Consider the following 21354-nt stretch of genomic DNA (forward strand, 5'->3'; position numbering starts at 1 on the left):
ATAAAAAAATTAGGATAATATAAAAGTTTAAATTTAAGAAAAAAAATACTGTTATCGAATTAAAATCAAGATTTACTCTGGAACTAAACAGGACGTATAAATCGATATTTCTCAAAAATAATATCGATAAGTATACTTGAAACTTTTACCAGTTAATAATTATTTAAACTTTTATCAGAATAGTGAAGTTGGTTTTTTAAATTTTTTACTAGTATGCAAGGTATGAATTTTTAAAATTCCTAATTAAACAAAGGAGATGGGAAACCTTTGATTGCTTATAGCTTCTTCGTTTTTTAACCAATTTTAATTGATTGCGAGAATATGCTTTGTCGCTTTATAGACGGCTATCAACGGCAATCTAGTGTCTTCTGATTGTTAAAAACCACTTAACGCTGCCATTTGGCGCTTCGTAACATCTCAATAGAGTACTGGATTTAGTAAATACCCGAAGTGAAACTATACATCTGTGCAATCAAAGCCACTGACGCCCTTAAAGAGTTACAATTCCCTAGATTTATCTAATTCCACCTTTAATATTTTAAAACATTTCTCATACTTACTTTTGTTTTGACAAAACAGTAATATTATCATTGGTATTCTGTTTTTTAAATTTCTTTGCATTATTCTTTAATGTAATTGTATTTTGATGTAATGTTATATTAATATCCTTTAATATAAATGAATTAATAATATCTTTAACATATATTTGATAATTTGATGTACTTTTTGTATTAATAAACCATTCATTTAGACATTTATAGAGGGATATTTTTAATAATTTATTTTCATCATTAGTCAAGAAACTTGTACGTTGAAATCCTTGTAATATAAAACTGTATATTTGTGATGAGTACGACAGCAAGTTTGTATTTAAACTAAAAATAAAAAATAATTTAATTAATTCTTATAAAGATTGTCTGATATCATAAACTTGAGTTTAGGATTTCATTAATCCAAATTTCCTCCTCCTCAATACTTACCACGAAATTAGATCAGTTAATAAATGATACAATTTTGTATGTAATTTTGGCACAAATAACTTTAATAAATTTAAATCATACGTATCATTAACATCAGTGTAAATATTTAATGAAAAACCACGTGTAATTATACGAAGTATCATGTCAATATTTATTGATTTGATAACTGGAAATGGTGTCCTAAAAATGAAAATTTTAATTAATTATTATGTATCAGATATCTCTTATTCTATTCTCGCCAACAAATGAATCCGCTCAGAAATTATACACCAAGTTCCGGAATATTTGTCATCTTTATCTTAATATATAAAACAAAGTCTGGTTAGTTATTGATTTCTGCTTTGTTGGCTTCATCACCGCCCCAAATGAAAAATTAAAAAGGGCAGGGGAATAAAAATTAACTCTTTTCTTTATTTTATTTTCTAAAAAATGATGATTCCACATCAAAAACTCATGGAATTGTGCGATAGTCTTTGTTTTTAAAATGAGACATCCTATCACCTTCATATAAACTATCGATTTACCCGAGTTTAATTCGTTTCCACCAAATGTGGTTTCCTATATAATTTATCTGTAAGAAAAATAAGACGGGCATTGGTGGATAATTTCTCCATACATTTCGCAATGGGCCTTTTGTTTTCCAATGTTCTCAAGAAGAAACAGTATAAATACTTACATGATCATATTTTGTAAGTAGCTGATACAGTTACAAAAATATATGACTACACAATTAATTTGTTGTATTAATGGTAAATCTTTACTTGTTAATGTTTTATTTAATTTTGTATCTAACTTCGATAAAATAGAATCAGCACTGCTCATTTCAACATTATATTCATTATTTATTGAATAATATTCAAATAATATATTATATAAATAATGTATTGTTTTACATAATTTATTTTGTTGTTTACTCCATAATTGTACTTTATTCGAGCAACTTTGTTCATTTACCTGTTTAAATTTACAAAATAAACTTTATTTAAATGCAGAGTGTCGGTTTATAGCTTGACATATGTTTGAAGCTTGAAAAATAAATTATATTAAAATACAAAAATATAAAACAACGTTACATTCATTTTCTGCCTAAACTATGTGATATTCGAAAAAAATGTTTTAACAAAAAAAAATTACGTTTATAATAAGAGACAATTTTTAATTTATAAAAAATAAAGTTCAAAAACTAAAACCCCGGCGACTACAAAATCACATTAAAAAGTATGGCAAAAAAATATTATCATCTGAAATTGTTATTATAATTAAAATCGTCATTACAGTCGGAAGATCTCTAAGATTAAAAAGTTTTCCATAGAACGGTACCCCGGCTGTAATGATGATTTTACTTATAATAACAATTTCAGATGATAAATTTTCTTGTTTCATACTTTTTAGAGCGTGATTTTGTAGTCTTCAGGGCTTTAGTTTTTGAACTTTATTTTATTTAAATTATTTTGTGATATAATTTTGAATATGCTAATTAAGCCCTTTCATTTGAGACTCAACAGAGTATTATTAAATTAAAATGTTTATGTTATTAAATTAATATTATTAAACTTTATGTCCTCTAAAGGGCGCTGTATTCTATTTAATGTGACGTCATAAAGCCTATAACCAGCAGACGATCAAGAGGCTTCCAGCAATACCTCATTTGTTGAATTATGATAAGTAGTTTAGAAGTTATATAAGAACAGATAAACATACATAAGAAAAAGTGTTCTTCTATTTCTTACCACTTATGAATCAGGGTAGGTTTTTAATTTAACTTTAAATCCAAGGTCAAAGTTTATGTACGCGTAAAAAGTGCGTTTTCGATAAAATTTATTTTTATAGTTTCGAACATATGTCAAATTAAAAAAGTAAGCGGAAATAATAGTAAGGAACCCTACTATTAATTTTCTCGAAAAATTAATATACAAGTTGGCGCAAAAATAAATATTATGTGTTCCAACTGTTTTCTTTTCATTTTATTTCAAGCGTAATTACTTAATGTTTCCTATTAGTGTAATCAATATTGCAGTAAAAAGCTTTTATGGTTGTTGTCTCGCTATGGGCATAGTATCATTAAATTCTAAATAGAAATGATTATAGATATAGTATTGGTCGTGAAGAAAGATAACTATATTTACATAATTTTAAACAACACTTCGTACACTATATATTTCATGAGAAATAGTTGAGTGGTACAATAAAGTTAAAAATAACACTTTATTTCACAATAAGCATGTATAATCTTACCGTGCATATAGTTCAAAACATTTTTACAATATTGTAGCGAGACAAACACCTTAACCAGACACTTTTTAAATGAATCTTGACTATAATATACATATAATTTTGTTTCTTACCAATTGTAATATATGAAAGCATCGACCAACTAGTAACGTTATTGGTTCTGATTCACAATCAATAAAATTATCAACTAAAAATTGTTCAATAGTTGCTTTATACGATTGTAATGATCCATTATATATCGATAACAAGATTTCTAAACAATGAATCATTTGTATTTTGTTGTTAATTTTGGTATTTGAGTAATCATTGTTTAATATGATATTCAATAAATTATTTAATTCTTGGGTTTGTATATATTTTTTTATGTCGATTGATTCTTTACTCATTAATATTAATTTTTCTAGAATAAAAATTATAATATAAGTACAATAGTCTAGGAGTTAACATACGTTTTTATGTACAAATCATAATGGTGGTTAGTTAAAACTTTTATACCCTTAACACTTAAATACTCAAAGAACACGTTACTAGACCAGCAGGATCTCTATTTTTTTTTGCACACATACTTTTCTCTAAATTGGTGTTAATGCTAACCATGAAATCTAAAGATACGTTGAAAATTTCGACTTCAAAAATGAACCGCCACCCGGCGATAATAATTCGTACTAATTATAATGAGAAGAAGACCCCTAATTCAGTAGTTACAATTTCGACTACCAGATGGCAATACTAGTACTTACCATTTTTAAGGCCAATAAAAATATTCAAATAAGATAAATTCCGCCAACTGGCGATAAAAATTTGTACTATTAAACAGGAATATTTTTTAAAAAGTTGTATGTAATTTCATTCAAATCCACCGAGCGGTTTTTTAATGACAGCGATCACCGACCTTAAGAACATAGTTTTGAGAAAAACGTGTTTTAGTTTTAAGTTTTACACTCGATTTACGTACAGGGTATGTTATGTATAGCCACCAGCTACCTACTCTCGAGCGTCAGAAAGCACGCCGTTCGTTGTTGAATAACTCATAAAGTATTCGTCGAATTTTCTTGAAATTGTCAAGAAATTATACTTTGAAAATGAAAATGCAAAAAAAAAGATTTTTTGAAAATCCTTGTTCCACCCTTAAATAAACTCGATTTCTATATTTTTAAGTCGGAATTACCCAATATACTACTATTTTCATCAAATTGAAACAAACAATTGTTATGTATTAATTTCTGGATATTTTCAACTCATTAAGACAATTTCTAAATTTAGGATTTTTTTAAATACCCAATTAGAATGCAAATCATTCTACAGTAATTTTGTACGAAAAAATAAAAAATCAGGTCCATTTGACGATTAAAAAACTAGCTTCTGAGATATAACTTAAAATTGTATACGAAGGGCGATATCCCAGAGCAATTTATTCAGATTAAGAATCACTAAAAAAATTCCCATAAAAGTTCATAGTACATTTAGAAAATATTTAACAAATATTTGTTTTCAGTGGTTAATATCTCGAAAACTAATAAAGATATTGAAAAATTTCATTCTTATATTTAAAAAGAAACAGTTCATACTTACTCATTAACATCCAGCACATAGTCGAATTTCCACCATTAGTAGCACTAATTTCACATTCTTTCTTACAATGATAAAACCATAAATTGAAATTATCTTGCAACAAATCAATTATACTTGTAAGATTACTTTGTTCTAATAATTTACTTAAATGTAATAAACCTTCTTGGCGTGTTTTACAAGCACTGAGTTTATCATTTATCAATTTTATTATTTCAATTAATGAGGCATTTGTCTGGAATAAAATAAATTATATTTATTCGATGATTTATATTTACACATTGTGTGATTTATCCACCAATGCTCGTGAGTCAGTTGGAGGACCGATCACACGAAGTGCGATTTACCGAGATATTTCTCGAAGCTGAATTTTGCATATTATAAAATATATTTAAGTGTATACAGTTCAGATTATGCTGTTACTGTATAACATTAATACAATCAAGGTTGTGCGTATCGACTGCAGCTGTATATCGCTATTGCTGGCTAAAATATAGCTGAATTATAGATTATTCAGTGGGCATGTTGACAGACCGGCAATGTGTGGTAAACTCGCACATGTCATGATTGTGGTCCATCTAGCTTTTCGGGTTGTGATAGATTCTTCAAGGAATATAATATGATATTTGGATTTATTTTAAATGATTTGAATATTCTACGAGAGAGTTCTTTTTGATTGGTTAAGTTGAATTCGAATATTGCTCCAATAATCCTATAGTTTTGATAATTTTTAGGAAAACTATTTGCAACGCTTCATTGATTTGATTTCAGTGGGAATTAGTTTATCCCAAGTGATAGTGTCGTGTGAGAGAGGCTTTTACATTCTCACTGATTGTGCATATCGATTTTTCTTCTTAAAACCAATATGCACAATCTCGTAGAAAAACTGTAGAGCTCCTTTCCAGTGAGATTCATTTAGTGCATATGCTTCAATTCTCAGTAAGCAGAAAAGAAAGTTTCCTCAAGTGAGTTTTTTCCTAGTTGCAAACTCCAATTTCAATGAGAAGTTATTATAAAAGTCCAGAAGTACTTGGTCCAGAATATTTTTTCAAGAACGGTTGGACTCGTATACCACTCATCAATTTATTTTAAATATTATTGTACTTTTCGGTACCGCAATACATCCTATAGACATTTAGTGGAGTTCATCCACCCATTTCAGCTAAATTTCATCGATTCCTGTGAATCCGGACTTGTTGGTATTAGAATATTATAGATATTCCAAAAAATTTTGAGTCCACATAATATGAGGTTTATATTATGTGGACCTGGTTTCCGAAAGAATTATACACTCAGCTTGGAATATCGAGGTATATTTAGGTTTGCCAAGACTCGCATAGATATCCGTTCTTGCTAATCCAGAGTATAATTACTTATCTTACTCCGATATATCAGTTTTAGATTCATATACCAGCTTATATCTTGTTAAACACTCAAGTTTGAGACCCTTGATGTAATCATAAGTTATGGGAGAACTCCTTAAGATTCCTTTTTGTTTTTTAAATATTTGAGTTATTATAGCTAAACCATATATAAAAATTTGGTTAACTCCAAAAAAAAACTTACATGATTTCCATATACTTGATTTTCATCTAACATTTCTAATATAGAACGGACACTGAAAACATTTTCCCGTGATACGGTTGTTATTAACTCCATTTTTTAATTATTAGGTACTAATATTCTTATTTTTATTATTTAGCGGCCGAATTTTCAAATCACACGTGTGTAATGTGTACGCTAACCTTCGCTTATTTGACATTTGTTTTTGATGGATTTCTTTTGGTATCGTTCATGCGTACTGCTATTGTATGAGCCATTGCTATTTACACGCCAAGGTTTCTGGATATTAACGCTACTAATAAATTTCACGGATATGTGAAGGTGATTAGGACCCCGCAAGATTAGATAGGAAAATGGCTTTCTGTGAAAGTTTTTCTAATCCTCTCTAAAATATTCTTTGCCAAAGCTCTAACTGCACCGCGGCCACAAAAATTTGTATCGAGTAGTTTTTGAGCTAAGAGTGATCAACGCTACGAATATATTATAATTTTAGTAAATGGAAAATGGCTTTTTATACAACTTTTTCCAACTGCCCCCAAAATGTTTTTCAGAATGTTGTTCTGATCAAAAACTCTTCTATAGGAGTACCTATACGACTAGGATAATGTTCTTCGGATCGTTCTGATCAAAGGCTTTCAAGGTCACAAAATTTGTTAACGGGTAGTTTCCGAACTACAAAAAGAAAATTTTGGAGTAGGCTAGAAAAACGAGTGGGTTTCTTCTGGAGATATTTTCCATCCTTTTGCTTTACTGGCGTGTAAATTACACAATACTTTAATTCTTTGTTGTCGTGTAAGTTGACACCTCGTAATTTATTTACAAATTACAATCATAATAATTCATCAATTGCAATAAATTATTTTTCTAAAAATGAATTGAATAAATTTATATTTTCAATGTGTGGATATTTTATCCAAAACTATCCTTTAAATTTATTTACTTTAAAATAAAATTTAAAAATAATTATTGCGCCTTCTTAAGTTACAAAAGTATACGTTAGATGTCTCATACAGTAAAATAAATTAGTATTAAAAATAAAAGAAAATTTGTATTTTGAGTTCATCTTTTGGCAAATAAAATTCTCAATACCAAAGATGTTTATTTCTTTTGTTATGTGATAAGATAACTAAAAACTTATTAAAACAAAAATAAAAATGGCTACAAATGGTTCTGGAGATGATGTTGAGCAACAAGAATGGATACATTTTAATTCTGTGTTGAGAACTTTTCAAAATTATAAGTAGGTTTGGTTAAGTGTTATAAATAAATTTTTTAAATATATTATTAAGAACGCTATATTTCAAATTTATCGTTAATTAAAATTTTCAAATTTTTTTCTTGGAAATAACAATGTATTTTTCTTGACAATAAGAGGTTTGCAAAAGAAAAAAAAAATACAATTTTACCGTTAATTATTTGCATAGAAACTTTAGAAATATTTATGATGCAATATCTTTTTTATTTTTATTTTAAATATTTTATTGAAATTATTTTTTTCTTTGTAAATAAAGCAAACCAATAACTATCCAGTTAATGTAAATAATAATAAGTAAACACCTTTGTTCTAGTTACCAAGTCATTTCAAATTATTCAAAGTGTAATTATTACTTGAATTATTAGATATGACATAAAATTACTTAAATGTTATCGCTTTACCCACGTGAACTTCAATTAATGATTATTCAACAATGATAATAATATATATTTTTAATGTAGAAAATTTCCCTAAAATTTTTGCATTATCGTAAAACAATAAATGAAAATACATCCCTCCCTCTGAAACAATATGCTTTGAATTAAACATTTTCCTTCCATGAAAAAAAATGTTAGAGTAGGAGCAATTGAAGTTTCTGTGAGGACTCGTTACGATCTGCTCTGGGGTAGTCACCCTTGAAATTTCTGTTATATAATTCGAGTATCTTTAACAAAATAATTTTTCTGTGTCAATTGTGTTCGGGCAGAATTTTATAAAAGCCAAATTTAACACGAATTACCTATCCCAGCTTAAGAAAAACGATTTAAAACAATTCAAAACTCTTAAAGTTCAAAGTTAAATCGGTCGTCTGTTTTCGAGATGTTTTGAAAATAATTCATTTTAATCGTTTCATATAGTTCAGTGAAAAACTATACATTACCACTTTAAAAGAATTAAAAAATTTAAATCGTTCTATATCTATGAATTTCTAGTATCGCTGACGATTTATAATTATTAAAAATGATGAAACGATTTGAAATGGTTTTTGTTAATCTGGGATGCGAAATCAACCATGATAATGATAATTTTTGTTTAAACGTTTCCTAACATGATAAAGGGACTAATTAGTCTAGAAAAGTTTAAGTGATTCAGAGGGGAGAATTATTTTATCTAACCCCTCCTCATTGACCTTCTAGATAGCAGTAGAAGAAGGAAAGCCGAAGATAGTACTCTCGAGCTTTTCAGATCTTTTATCGATCACTAATGAACCCACACATTCAAGACCTTCTACTCCCTATCATGGCTCGGTTTTGTTTCCTTTAGCATTATAGTCATTGTCGAATTTGCTAAAATTATTTAATATTGAGGAGAGATCCCGTTTAGTTGTTGAGTCAAAGGTTAGATATCCCATTTTTTGCTTTTTGCATTGTTCATTATACCCATAAATGATAGATTATTTTTGAGTCTGCAGTGACTGGCAAGCATCCCAACCTGACTAAATCTGTAAGACATTGAACCCACCTATTATTTGTTTGCCTTGCCTGCCACTAGATATAACTCGACAATGGATTGCGACTCTCTCATGGAATTTATGAACAGAGCTAATTCGCTAGGAAAAACATTATATCCGTCTTTCCAGGCCCATTTGAAAGTCGTATAAACATTTCTAAAGTGACTAAACTAATTGATGTTTTGATAAACAGAAATGGATTCGTTTGTAGCTTTTTTTGCCACTCAGTGTGTTGTTATATTTACACAACTATCCAAATAGATCCAATTTTTCGTTCCACATTCATTTTTTATAAATTATAATTTTTTTGTTACAGATTAGAATCTTTAGAAAGAGTTTATAGATCTGAACAATATTTAAATCAGTTACCAGAATATCATCAAGAATGGTTACAATCTTATCGAAGTGATCTGCAAATTATTAAACGTTGTATCGAACACAATTCTTCCATTATTGATATTATGACAAAAGAAGCACCAAGTATGTTTGAAAATGTAAGAGCTGTCGATGCGAATATTTCATCTGCTTCGTATGGTACTGTAGGTAAGATATGCTTCAAAATTACAAACAAAATTCTTTCTAGAGCCCTAAAATTAAGAAAAACTAAAAGTGCATCTTCTGTCGAATAGTATTTTAATTTGAATGATTTCTCTTTGCCCCTCCTAAATACTAAAATAATGTACCACAATTAAATATTACAGATAATTATTATAATTTATTTTTTATTCTAATTACTTAGGTGAAGTTCTCGCTGAAGGTGTTGATAAAGTACAAGCAACGTTAAAACAATTAGCACGTGATTGGAGTTCAATGGGCGCAGTGGAACGATCACAATGTTATCAACCGATAATAGAAGAAATTGAAAGAAAATTCTTAAATAATGCGATAGATCCATCACAAATAAAAATTCTTGTACCTGGTTCAGGTTTAGGTCGACTTACATACGAAATAGCATCACGTGGTTTCGTTTGCCAAGGCAATGAATACAATTTATTCATGTTAATAGTATCATTTTTTGTTTTAAATCGATGTACAGAGTTAAATAGTTTTACAATATATCCATGGGTCCAACAACATGTAAATAATTTAAGTGTTAAACATCAAACGGCTGCTGTTACATTCCCTGATATTTCACCAAATTCGATATCGGGTAAATCGTCTGGATTTTCAATGGCCGCTGGTGATTTTTTAGAAGTTTATAAAGAAGAACAAGTATGGGATTGTGTTGCTACATGTTTTTTTATTGATTGTGCTCATAATATTGTAGCGTTTATTGAAACAATTTATAAAATTTTAAAACATGGTGGTTATTGGATTAATTTAGGACCTTTATTGTATCATTATTCTGGTGCACAATCTCAACCAAGTATTGAACCTAGTTTTGAAGCTGTGAAGAAAGCTATTTCTTGTGTAGGATTTATTATGGAGGTGAGTCAAATTTCGTTATCGATGTAATAATAATAAAAGACAAGCAGATTCGTGCGATATTTTCGAAAATTTAATGTGATCGTTTTAATCGTAAACAAATCGTGGGCTTCAGGGCGCTCATTTGAAATACATGTTAAAATAGTTTTGTTATATTTCTCCAATTTGACATTCATTGGCCAAGGGCGTCAAATTCTACCCTCTTAGAGATTCAGAAAAATTTTGATATGTTTGTTCATTCCAAAGTTATCGATAAAATTTTGTAGATAAAAGGATTAGATCGAAATTTCTCCTTGGAGAAAATTTTGTTTATAGTTTCATTTTAATGCATCTTTGTACAGTGTTTTACATATTTTTATCATATTCTTCTTAGCATAAATGAAGTCTGGAAACGGTCAAATATCTTAAGAAATGTATGTGTCAAACTATTAAATTTAAAAACTTTATGAAGACTCCCTCATAATGACCGGGTTCGGGTAATACACTGACATACATGTGGCGCAAAGATTTTGTGATTTAATCCAGACATTCCATAATGCAAACACATATAATATTAATTTAACGGTTTTTTACAAACGTTTAAAGATGATACCTACCGCAAATGTGTCCTTAGAATTTTTAAGATACCTAGCCATTTCCAAACTTTATATCTAAACTGTAAAAAATTTCTTTTAATATTTTTTTTTTTGTATTTTACAGAAATGTGACACTCGTGTGAAAAGTAGGTATTGTCAAAATCCTGCATCCATGCTACAATATGAGTACGATAGTGTATTTTTCGTTTGCCGTAAACTATAGTTTTATATACAAAATTTAGAACCATACCAAATAATAGACTCTCTTACAATTTAATAGAAATCTTAGATTTTATAAATAATTTGCATTGCTTGATTTTCAATTTTATTCTTTTTTGCAAAAGTAAACACAATTCGGAAAAAGAAAATTACATAAAACTTTAAAAAACCTAGTCAATTATTTTTATATTATAAAATTTCTAATATTTGTAAGCAGAGTTCTTTAAAAATTTTGAGCTTTGTGTACTTTTTTGTTAACATATCTTTTTTTTTTTGAAAAATATTTGCTTTTTGTATATTCGATAATTAATGAAAAATTCATTATGAATAATTTTTTTAAATTCTTTATTTTCGTTTGTTTTGACAGAGTACAAAGTGACGCAAAATGAAAGTTATGGTTTAAATTTAAATTCATAGTTAAGAAAATTTGTGTAAGCGATTAACATTAAATTACTAAAATACTAAACGATAGAATTCATCAATTCTTAAAAATTTCCTCAAGTTTACAATTTTTTGGGAACATTTTTTGAAAAGTTTTTATTTCCTTGCACAAAGTAACATGCAAAAAAAAATATTGTAACTCGTGTGATTTAAGGTATTACTAAAGGTAAAAAGCAAAGCTGTAAAAAAAAATAATTTAGGACCGTTGACAGTCTGTGTAACATGCAAACAAATTATTGTAACTCGTGTGATTTAAGGTATTTCTAACGACCTAAAGCTCAGCTGTAAGAAATTTTTTAGGAACATTGACCGTCTGTCTTAGCTGTTATAAATTGCAAAGGATAGCAATATGTAAATAAACAAATTAGAGATGCTTTGAGCTTAAATAGGATGTAATTGATCGTTTATTTTACGAAAAAACAATAAACAAAGATTATTTTGTTACGAATATTTAATCTAATCTAAAGAAAATTGTACAAGCGGGAACGTTGTTTAATTTAATCTGTGTATTGTGAACATGAGATGCTTGATATATTCTTACACGGATGTAAAAAATACGATAATATTCGTTGCACCGTTGACAGATTTAATAACAACTTTACAATTACTATTTATAGAACTATATTTTTTCTCGTTCTAAAATATCGCGTTCTTTCTCATGTCGTTAGAAATATCTTAATGGCATACATTTTCCACCTTAATGATTTGAGACGTGTGATTTTATTTTAAAGGAGTAATTAACACGGTATCTATTAGCTACAAAAGAAAAAAGAGTGGAAAAGTTAAAAAATGCGCTGATTGGTACATTATACCTTATCGATTCCCGAATTTTTTTTATAAAATATTTTGCGAATAAGCCATAGTATAACTTGCTTACATATTTGTATCGAATAAACAAATATCCTGTATAAAAAAAAAACATATAATTCATTTTGCGCCATTCTGTATAAATATAAAAGAAAATGATTTTAATTTAAAGCAAAAAAATTTCTACTTCTAAAATTGCATAATATTATTGTGAATATGACTTTTATCCATTTGAATATCTATTATTAATCGATAAATAAATAAATATTAAAATTTTTAAATATACTTGTATTTAAAATTTAGCATATGAATAATATTTTTGTACTCATCCAATTGGCATTTTTAAATATTATTATTAATTTATATTCATATTTATAGTTATTTCAAATATAATAGAGGAATGTAAATAAAACAAGTCTTGATGTTCCCACAGCGATTCGCATCGAATTTTAGGAATTACTTGGGATCGTCAGGTCATGCGATATGTATGTAAAAGTTGAAAAAAATCGATTTGTAGATTTCCAGAATTGACTTAACTTTGAATTTCGGATTAATGTGGACTCACTAGACAAAAGCGCTTAATATCTTACATCAGCTATCTTGTATTTTATAGTGGCAATTTTGATATGTAGGGTATTTCTATTTATTTCTTTTTGAAAAATAAATTTAATCTAGGAAAATGCTTCAAACGAAAAATGTTAGTGGCACATATCTTATATAGGTATTGAATCAGGTTTAAATTTTCAGGTTTAATTAAAACCTCTCTCTGATTTATTTGGATCAGTAAAGTCACAATCTAAAATATTAATAAATGCTTGTTTTTCAAAATTTGTATTTAATTCCTACTGGATCCGGGTGTGTATTATCGTTTCGATTGTATAATATGTGATAGTAAATAACTATAAATATGAATAATTTTAAAAGTGATCTTAAAATAATATTTAAATCCAAACGAAAAAAAATCTTGCAAGATTTTTATAATAGTTTTTTTGTTTCCTCCATTTGTACTATGACAAAAGATTCAAATAATAAAATTAATAAAAATCAAAAATTGGACCTTTTTTTGTACATATAACACTTTTTATTTATATTTATAAACATTTTAAAAACATTTATTATTAGAATTTTCGCTTTAATTTAGTTAAATTTTACTTTAGTTTTAATTAAAAAAAAAAAAAAAAAAAAAAAAACTACGTAAAAATTTTGGTTTAATATCTTAATAGATCAGTTAAGAGATGATATGTTTTTAAAAAAATATTTGCACTAACACTTATTCCAAGAGTAAAGTCTTTTAAAAACAACTCATGAATGAGATACATAACCTTGTGTTAGTAATAAATAATACCTCTGATCTAAAAAATGTACTTTTAAAATTATGATGAAAATTTTAATATTCACTAATTTTTAGAATGAGATTTATGTTAAAATGAAGCTTTTAACTGCCTTTAAAGAAGAAAATGCTATAGAGAGGCGTCAGATCTAATATTAATTCGGAAATATGAAGCTTCTTCAAAAATAAATTGTTTTTCATATTTCATTTTCGTCTCTTATGAGGGACAAATTGAAAGTGTTCGGCGGTAACTAGCAAATTATAATTCAAAAACTCACCAAAATAGCGCTAGGGTAGCAAAATGTGTTTGAAGTGAACTTGTTTTCGCTTCTTTTCGATGGACACTTTTTATAATTGCCTCTAAATAATTGCTTGTATTTTCATGACTGCTTCAATTTTATAATTTTTTCATGATGGCTTTATCTTTGTCAACTTTAAAGTATCTTGTTAGGTCAGAGGTAGTATTATTCGCGCAAAGCTTTCTATACATTTTGCTTTCATAGAATATTTATACTCAGCTCATGGATTAATTCATAAATATTGAAAATATATTAAATTAATTACGTAAGTCTCAGGTAAACAGATCAGATTCCTGCAAATTTTGCAAACTTACATCTCTCTCAGAACTCGTTTTATAACATTCAATTATTATGTTTCGATCAGTAAATTCATATTACGTAATTAATTTCAGCATGAAAAATTGAGAAAAAAATATCTTTTAAAGATTCATCGTCAAAGCAACATTAACTTTATGAGAGGCGGAAATAATTACTTTTGTTTAAAAAAATTTTAGTTTCAGATTTCCAAATTTAATCAATGTTTAAAATTTACATAATCAACATTCTTGATATCTTCAATAAAATTATTATTTCAAATTGCGATAATTACAGTCACTTTATAAAATTCAGGGCAAAAATAGAACTATAAATATAAGGATAAAATTATGGCCACAAAAAAATATATATGTACGTTCAAGGCCCTTTTTCACCAGTGATTACTAACAAAGAATTACTAAAAATACTTCGTTTCAAAAAATTTCTCAAATAAAAATTTTCTCTGTTAGCCATAACGAAACCACATCCGAAGAATCCAGTTAAAAATCACTTATGAAAAAAGCCTGGAACTGGTGACAAATATTTCGTTGAAAAGAAGTGAACGTGTATACAATTATTTAATAAATAATTTTTTATAAATAATTTACAGTAAAATTAACAAACATATAATTACAGAATTGTTGTGTTTCACAACAACAAAAACATAAAAATCCGCATGACTTCTAGATTTAATCTGGATCAATTTCTAAATCCAATTCTAAATCAATTGTGTTCATTTGATTCAATGTATTGATCATTGTATATCGACTGACTAATAAATATAATCTTCGAAACCATACTAATTGTGATTTATGTTGACGCATTGCATCGATTATTTGACATCGTTCCTTCCAATTTAAAATATATCTAAAAATATTAACAATTAAAAAAACATATATGTTGAAAATCTTTTACTTATTTATTTTACGACGCTTGGCTACTTAATTATTGGCGTCGATTACGACTTGAAGAAGTATTTATCAAAAAACTTTGAAAACTAAGGGAGACTACAAATTTTATTAATGATTTTCGTCTTATTTTTTCGAGTTCTGTTAGAATTCTACGATTAAATTTTTCACTCAGAACAAGTAATCGAAACTTTTCAACAATTTGATTCAAATAAATGATCATAAAAACCAATGACAAAATTAGGTGGAAAGTTTTTTTGGTTTACATAGCTAAGTAAGGCCTTTGTATGTTCTTTGATTGAGTTACTTTTTCCCAGCAGGGCCAGACAACATAACTAAACCCTTGTAGGGCTACGGAAAAGCTCACAGGTTTTCCGTCGGGATCTCTCTCAGGATTGATGAATCCAAGATTTCAAACCGAACATTCTGAATCTGACAACTCGCAGATTTCTGCAGGTGCAAATAAAATGTATGGAGGTTTCATGGTCCTTTATACAGGCCTTACAAGTTGAATCATCAGAGATCCCCATGTTATGCAAGTGATAGTTCAATCGATAGTGCCCTGTCAAGAATCCTACCACCCTTCTCAGCTGGACTTTAAAAATTTTCAGGCAGTTACCGTCGAATGGCCTAGCTGTGGTTATACACAGTTTGGCCTGTCGCATGGCCTGCACAAAATCCCAGTAATCAAGATGGGCTTTATCATAGCCAGTCCTTGATTCGGTAAATTACGAAACATCTTACTATGAGGATGACTTGCTATGAGATTTATTCCCTTTAACGCCAGGGTGGCCCGGTACCCAGATCAGCGTGACTGAGTTATTCAGTGCCAGGCGATTTAGCTCTTCGAAGCATTCATAGACTATCCTAGATTGGAATCTTGACGACTCAAGGACACGAAGGGCGGCTGGCCTATCTTAGTAGATGCTGATATGTGCCCCCTATAACCTTTCGAGTTACATATCTGTGCACCTCTCAGCATAGCGAAAATTTCTGATTGAAAAACTGTCGCATATTGTCCAAGAGAAATCGATTCCTTCACTCTAGGTCTATAAACTCCCGCATCAGATCCCCTTGACCCATCTGTATAAAGATATAATCCGAGAGGAGGACCACGTAATATTTACTGCAGGAAAGAATATCTGCCTATAACAACCTAATCTTAACTTTTGACATACTCACCTATATGACGATAAGAGGTAGCTAAGAGGAATATCCAAAAGTAACCAATATTTTCTTAAAATATTTGTGGATTCTAATGTATAAACAGTGCAATCTGTAAGAAAAAATGAAAAATACACTTTCAATTTGGATAAAAATTGAACCTTCCTTAACTGAATATTCCAGGTTACTAATTCTTTAACAAATGGCTTTTGTAAAAAGTTAATGAAATAGTAAAAGTTGTTCTAATCGAATGGGATATTCTCACAGAAGCCTTAACTTGCAAGGTCGTTTAATAATAATAATAAAACTGGGTCCCTAGCACCTAGACCATGGGTCTTCTGTGCCCTCCTTAAGAATAGCCTGTCAACCGCAGGCAGGACGTTTTCGGAGATATTATTTTAAGAAGATGAATCTTTAGAATTCTGTCTAGGCCAGATTCCACTCAGAAAACCTACAGCTTCTCCGCCGGGGTCTCTCTCAGGTGGTAGTTCAATCGACAGTGTCTTGTCAAGAGATCCACCATCTAGCTGTTGTTATACAGTTTGACCTGTCGCATACTCTTCGCAAAGTTAGTAATTCTTTATTTAAAAAATAACAAACAAGTTTACTTGGAAACATTTTATGAGCAAGAGTTGATTTTCAAAAGACCTTAAAAGTCGAATTCAAATTTAACGCCTCTGTGAGATTCTCCTCTTAAAGAATATTTTAATAGGCAAATTTTTTATTTAGAAATAACAATATTGTTTTATTTCAGAAACAATAATGTTCCAAGAGTACTCCATTTTTTGTTTGATGATTACTCGGTGAAATCGAGCAAAATAAGAAAAAGCGGCCCGAGAAAACACTAGCCACGGAGCATAATCGTTTTTCGTCCGACTTCAAGCTTGCTAATATGTAAAAAATAAATAAATAAATCTTACACGATGGTATCTTTGAATCAAGACATAAAAATGCAACCGCATAAAATATACTACAATGATTCTTATGTCGACTGACACCATGTCTATCGAATGTGATTAATGTATCAATACGTAATTCTTCTATATGTGTTAATATGATACGTGCTATCACATCTTCACGCCACGACACTTTTGGATTATCTTGTAAAAGTGTATTATTTATTAAAATTATATTTTCATCAGGTATCTGTAATTTGGCACCAGATTTCCATAATTCTTTTGTCCTTATGGAACCTAAACCATCTGAATTACCTTTAAAAGAAAATCAAATGTTATTAATTTATAAATATGGTCAATTAATTAAAAGAGAGTTAAATCAACTTCTTCTAGCGGAATAATAAATTTAATAAAATTAAACCTTTTGATAAGCATAACAAATAAACTTGACAATCATGACGCGATGTATGTTTGATAATTGTTGGTCCAAAAAACATACATTCATCATCTGGGTGTGCGACTACGAATAAAACTCGTTTTGGTGCTAAATTGCAACCACCAATGTGTTTCCAATGCACGGCACTTAAATATAGGGCAATACATAGCGTTATATACGCTATAAAAAATAATATTAAATGCTCCACGGCGTCTTTAAGATAATCAATAATATATTGAATACAACTATCCAAATATGTTGTACTTAATAATGTCCAATTTCCAATAGCTAGTGATTCGTTCATGGCATGAACAAACTAATGTCAAGTTGACTCTACGATCCACATAGCACAATTTCCTTTTATTCACCTACACGTTTTATTACTTCATTATTCTTATCTTATAAAATGGATTAGATAATTTATTTTTATAGCAAAAATTTTTGTGTATAACCTAAAAATTATCTTCAAAATGACATATGTCAAAAAATTTGTTGGGTTATGATTATAAAGGTTGGATCATATGTAAAGGTAGTAAAACGGAGCGGACGCAGGCCATGAACGACAAACGATTTTCAATTAATAATTATTACTTCATACATCTCTGTTACTAATCGTATGCCGCTCGTCTCCTATTACGTACTAATTCAGCATAATATGAATTCATACTACAGGCGAATAACTGATTGTCCACTCAACACAGTGAAATAATAATTGAACCTTAATTTTTTAAGCATTAATTATAATCTCATACAATTCAGTGGACGTTCCAAGTTTGCTTGTCGTTCATTGCCCGCCGAGTACGTTGTGATTGTGAATTCAACAAAAATCTAAAGTAAAAATGTTTGCGTAGCTTTTGCGTCAACCTTAGCGTTTAAAAAGTAGAAATAATTATCGTTTATTTTCACATTTTAGAAGCGTAGATTTGTAGAGGACCGATTTTAATACTAAAGAAATAAAAATTTGGATTTGGACGGATAAAATGAATACATGTGTAGTGGACGGCGAGAGACAGTTTTGTCTCTACCAAACTGTTTTGTATAATATACGTGTGATAACGCATTATTAACATACTTCTGCGATGGTCCAACTCGTGCTACGGACTCGTTGTGCAAATTTCGCAGGTGTACGTTAATAATGCTATTATCCCACTAGTATCGTAAATAACTATTGAATATCTATTCCCTTCCAGCAAGAGCTCTCTGCTAGTGTTAAGGTATTTCTAGCATGAATGGATTTGTCGATAGATTTAGCCTATTTTTTTAATGGTAATTTCTCGTTAAATTCTGTCGAGAAAATTTTTTACCATATCTTAAGCATAGGAACTGCAAAGACCATGCTGGAAATACCTCCCTCGCATACGTTTAAAAACTAAACAAGAAGATGGTGGTATGAACCAACCTTAGAGAAAGAAATAGATTTTTAGAAAAAATGTCCGTGATAAACTATTTAAAACGAATTCAAAATTCGTCTTACCTAAGATATTATTGTTCAAATACTGTAAATAATGATAAAATTGATTCGAATTTTGTGAACCGTAATCCACGAAATTTAGAAAAATTACGCATCGCACACAAACCAGATGGCTATCACTTAGAAAAACCAGGTCGTTCATATTGGAATAAGTAAGGTTATTATACTTTCCATAAACTATTAGAAAACTCAAACTTATTTTTTTTAACTTAAGGTTACATTTGGAGGCATCAGGACGGCACATAACCGCAAGTATTTTACATCATACAGATGGGCCAGTAATAACAGCTAGTACCAAAGAATGGGCAATAAAAAAACAATTATTCAAAACGACAGATACATCAGCGTATATTAATTTGGCACGAGTATTAGCTCAGAGATGTTTATATTTCGGTGTAACAGAAGTTCGGTGTGATTTGGAAGGAAAAGAGGGAGGAAAAGTCGAAGCGTTTTTAAATACTTTGAGTAATGAAGGATTAAAATTAAGTGAGCCTGTTCAATTTAAGCCACACAGACCTTGGGATAAAGATCGTCCTGAAAAGCCTTGGGAATATGAATATTAATACATTAATAACTTGTTTTTTTGTTTTATAACTTTATTATTATAAATAAAATAATTCACATAACTTCTGTACAATTTTCTATTTTCCTACTATTGCTAAATTAAGACATTTATTCGTATTGGTGTTTAATATGTTTCCATAATTTCTGAAAAAAATAAAAAAGATTTTAATATACATTATTAGAAATGTACCTAATGCTAACACAAATTTCGAATTAAGAATATAAAATGATATTCGTTTATTACATAATTCAAAAATATTACTAACCCCTTTATTGACATTGTCAAAAAATGCTTCGCAGGTTGTATCGAAGGTACGTTCAAAAATAAATGCACCTACTGCAATTGATAGGGCATATGTAGAAGTTCGTTTGAAAAGTAATTGATAAATTTTATTTGCCATTTTCGTTCTAAATTATTTTTCTTATAATCTTTATAAGAAACTAAGAAAGCTCTAGAAAAGTCAATATCTAAGTGATAGGGATATTTAAGTTCTTGTAGTGGCAACGATTCTCATTTTGTTAAATTAAGGTGGTAACAAATGAATCATGAATTTTCTATTGACTATGGTTTCACTGTTTATAAATAATTTAACCAATGTTTCAAAGATATTAAAAATAATTTACCAATTTAGTAAAAGACTTTTTAGTTTTTTCATCAAGTAAATTGTCGATAAAAACGTAATAGAGAACTTAGTGATTTTGTAGAGGACCGATTTTAATACTAAAGAAATAAAAATTTGGTTTTGGACGGATGAAATGAATACATGTGCAGTGGACGGCGAGAGACACAATTTTGTATCTACCAAACTGTACAAAAATACAATAAAACCATAGATTTCACATCAATAATGATAATTACGATTTTCTACAATTAAGTTGCTAATCACTCGTCGATCAAGCCACTTCTCATGTGAATTTATTATTAATTGTTCCTAAATGTATGGTATCATGTTAAACACGATTTAAAATTGTATTCCTATGAATTTAATTTCTATATTTCCCATGTTGCGGTTCAGCTATAGTTATGAAACGATGCCAGCTAAGAAAGTTTTACCAGTTACACCAATCCAATCCAATCCAATAGGCGCTACAGCTCGAGGTGGGTTTTGGCCTGTCCTTCAGGTTGCTCGTACCTTGACTGCGGATTCCCAACCAGTGACTCGCATCACTGGTTTAAGACAAAGAAAGAGTCTTTGGACTATGTATTGTGTGTGGTGCGCGTGTAATCATACCATTTGATCTGTTATTGTATATGTGTATACATGAACACATCAGGCCAATCTCTTCACTTGAAGATGTACATATGCGATTCAGCGCACATCACACACAGTACATTCCCTCTTTCTTTTATACATAAGAACGTTCATAATAACTTTTCTTACTTCATATATTTAAAATGGCTATCGAGATGGTTGCCAAACTGTATAATAAAGTGCCTCATTAACGGGGTGTAATACTAGTCAAGTATGTAAATAT

At 29.2% G+C, this 21354-nt stretch overlaps 5 protein-coding genes across 5 annotated transcripts; 2 read left to right on the top strand and 3 right to left on the bottom strand.

Moving 5' to 3' along the window:
- Positions 1-1510: 1510 nt before the first annotated feature.
- On the bottom strand, positions 1511-6440 carry LOC123301191. The gene is made up of 5 exons (XM_044883926.1): positions 6348-6440; positions 4785-5016; positions 3326-3612; positions 1874-1934; positions 1511-1551 (listed from the first exon to the last, which is right to left on the bottom strand). Exons 1-5 carry the CDS (start codon positions 6438-6440, stop codon positions 1511-1513), a joined length of 714 nt encoding a protein of 237 aa, XP_044739861.1.
- A 973-nt stretch (positions 6441-7413) lies between these two features.
- LOC123301794 (carnosine N-methyltransferase) lies at positions 7414-11383 on the top strand. Its single transcript, XM_044884693.1, has 4 exons — positions 7414-7584; positions 9366-9592; positions 9789-10477; positions 11174-11383. The coding sequence occupies exons 1-4, from the start codon at positions 7499-7501 to the stop codon at positions 11270-11272; spliced, it is 1101 nt and encodes a 366-aa protein (XP_044740628.1). The 5' UTR covers positions 7414-7498; the 3' UTR covers positions 11273-11383.
- A 3316-nt stretch (positions 11384-14699) lies between these two features.
- Positions 14700-18312, bottom strand: LOC123301796 (N-acetylglucosaminyl-phosphatidylinositol de-N-acetylase). The gene is made up of 4 exons (XM_044884694.1): positions 17829-18312; positions 17432-17722; positions 16530-16623; positions 14700-15306 (listed from the first exon to the last, which is right to left on the bottom strand). The coding sequence occupies exons 1-4, from the start codon at positions 18145-18147 to the stop codon at positions 15129-15131; spliced, it is 882 nt and encodes a 293-aa protein (XP_044740629.1). The 5' UTR covers positions 18148-18312; the 3' UTR covers positions 14700-15128.
- Positions 18313-19236: 924 nt separating this feature from the next.
- On the top strand, positions 19237-19915 carry LOC123301800 (39S ribosomal protein L18, mitochondrial). The gene is made up of 2 exons (XM_044884701.1): positions 19237-19466; positions 19529-19915. Exons 1-2 carry the CDS (start codon positions 19273-19275, stop codon positions 19875-19877), a joined length of 543 nt encoding a protein of 180 aa, XP_044740636.1. The 5' UTR covers positions 19237-19272; the 3' UTR covers positions 19878-19915.
- On the bottom strand, positions 19898-20362 carry LOC123301803 (cytochrome b-c1 complex subunit 9). The gene is made up of 2 exons (XM_044884705.1): positions 20145-20362; positions 19898-20022 (listed from the first exon to the last, which is right to left on the bottom strand). Exons 1-2 carry the CDS (start codon positions 20277-20279, stop codon positions 19987-19989), a joined length of 171 nt encoding a protein of 56 aa, XP_044740640.1. The 5' UTR covers positions 20280-20362; the 3' UTR covers positions 19898-19986.
- Between the last annotated feature and the right edge of the window lie 992 nt (positions 20363-21354).

Source organism: Chrysoperla carnea, chromosome 5 (genome assembly GCF_905475395.1).
Source record: "Chrysoperla carnea chromosome 5, inChrCarn1.1, whole genome shotgun sequence".
Taxonomy (NCBI): Eukaryota; Metazoa; Arthropoda; class Insecta; order Neuroptera; family Chrysopidae; genus Chrysoperla; species Chrysoperla carnea.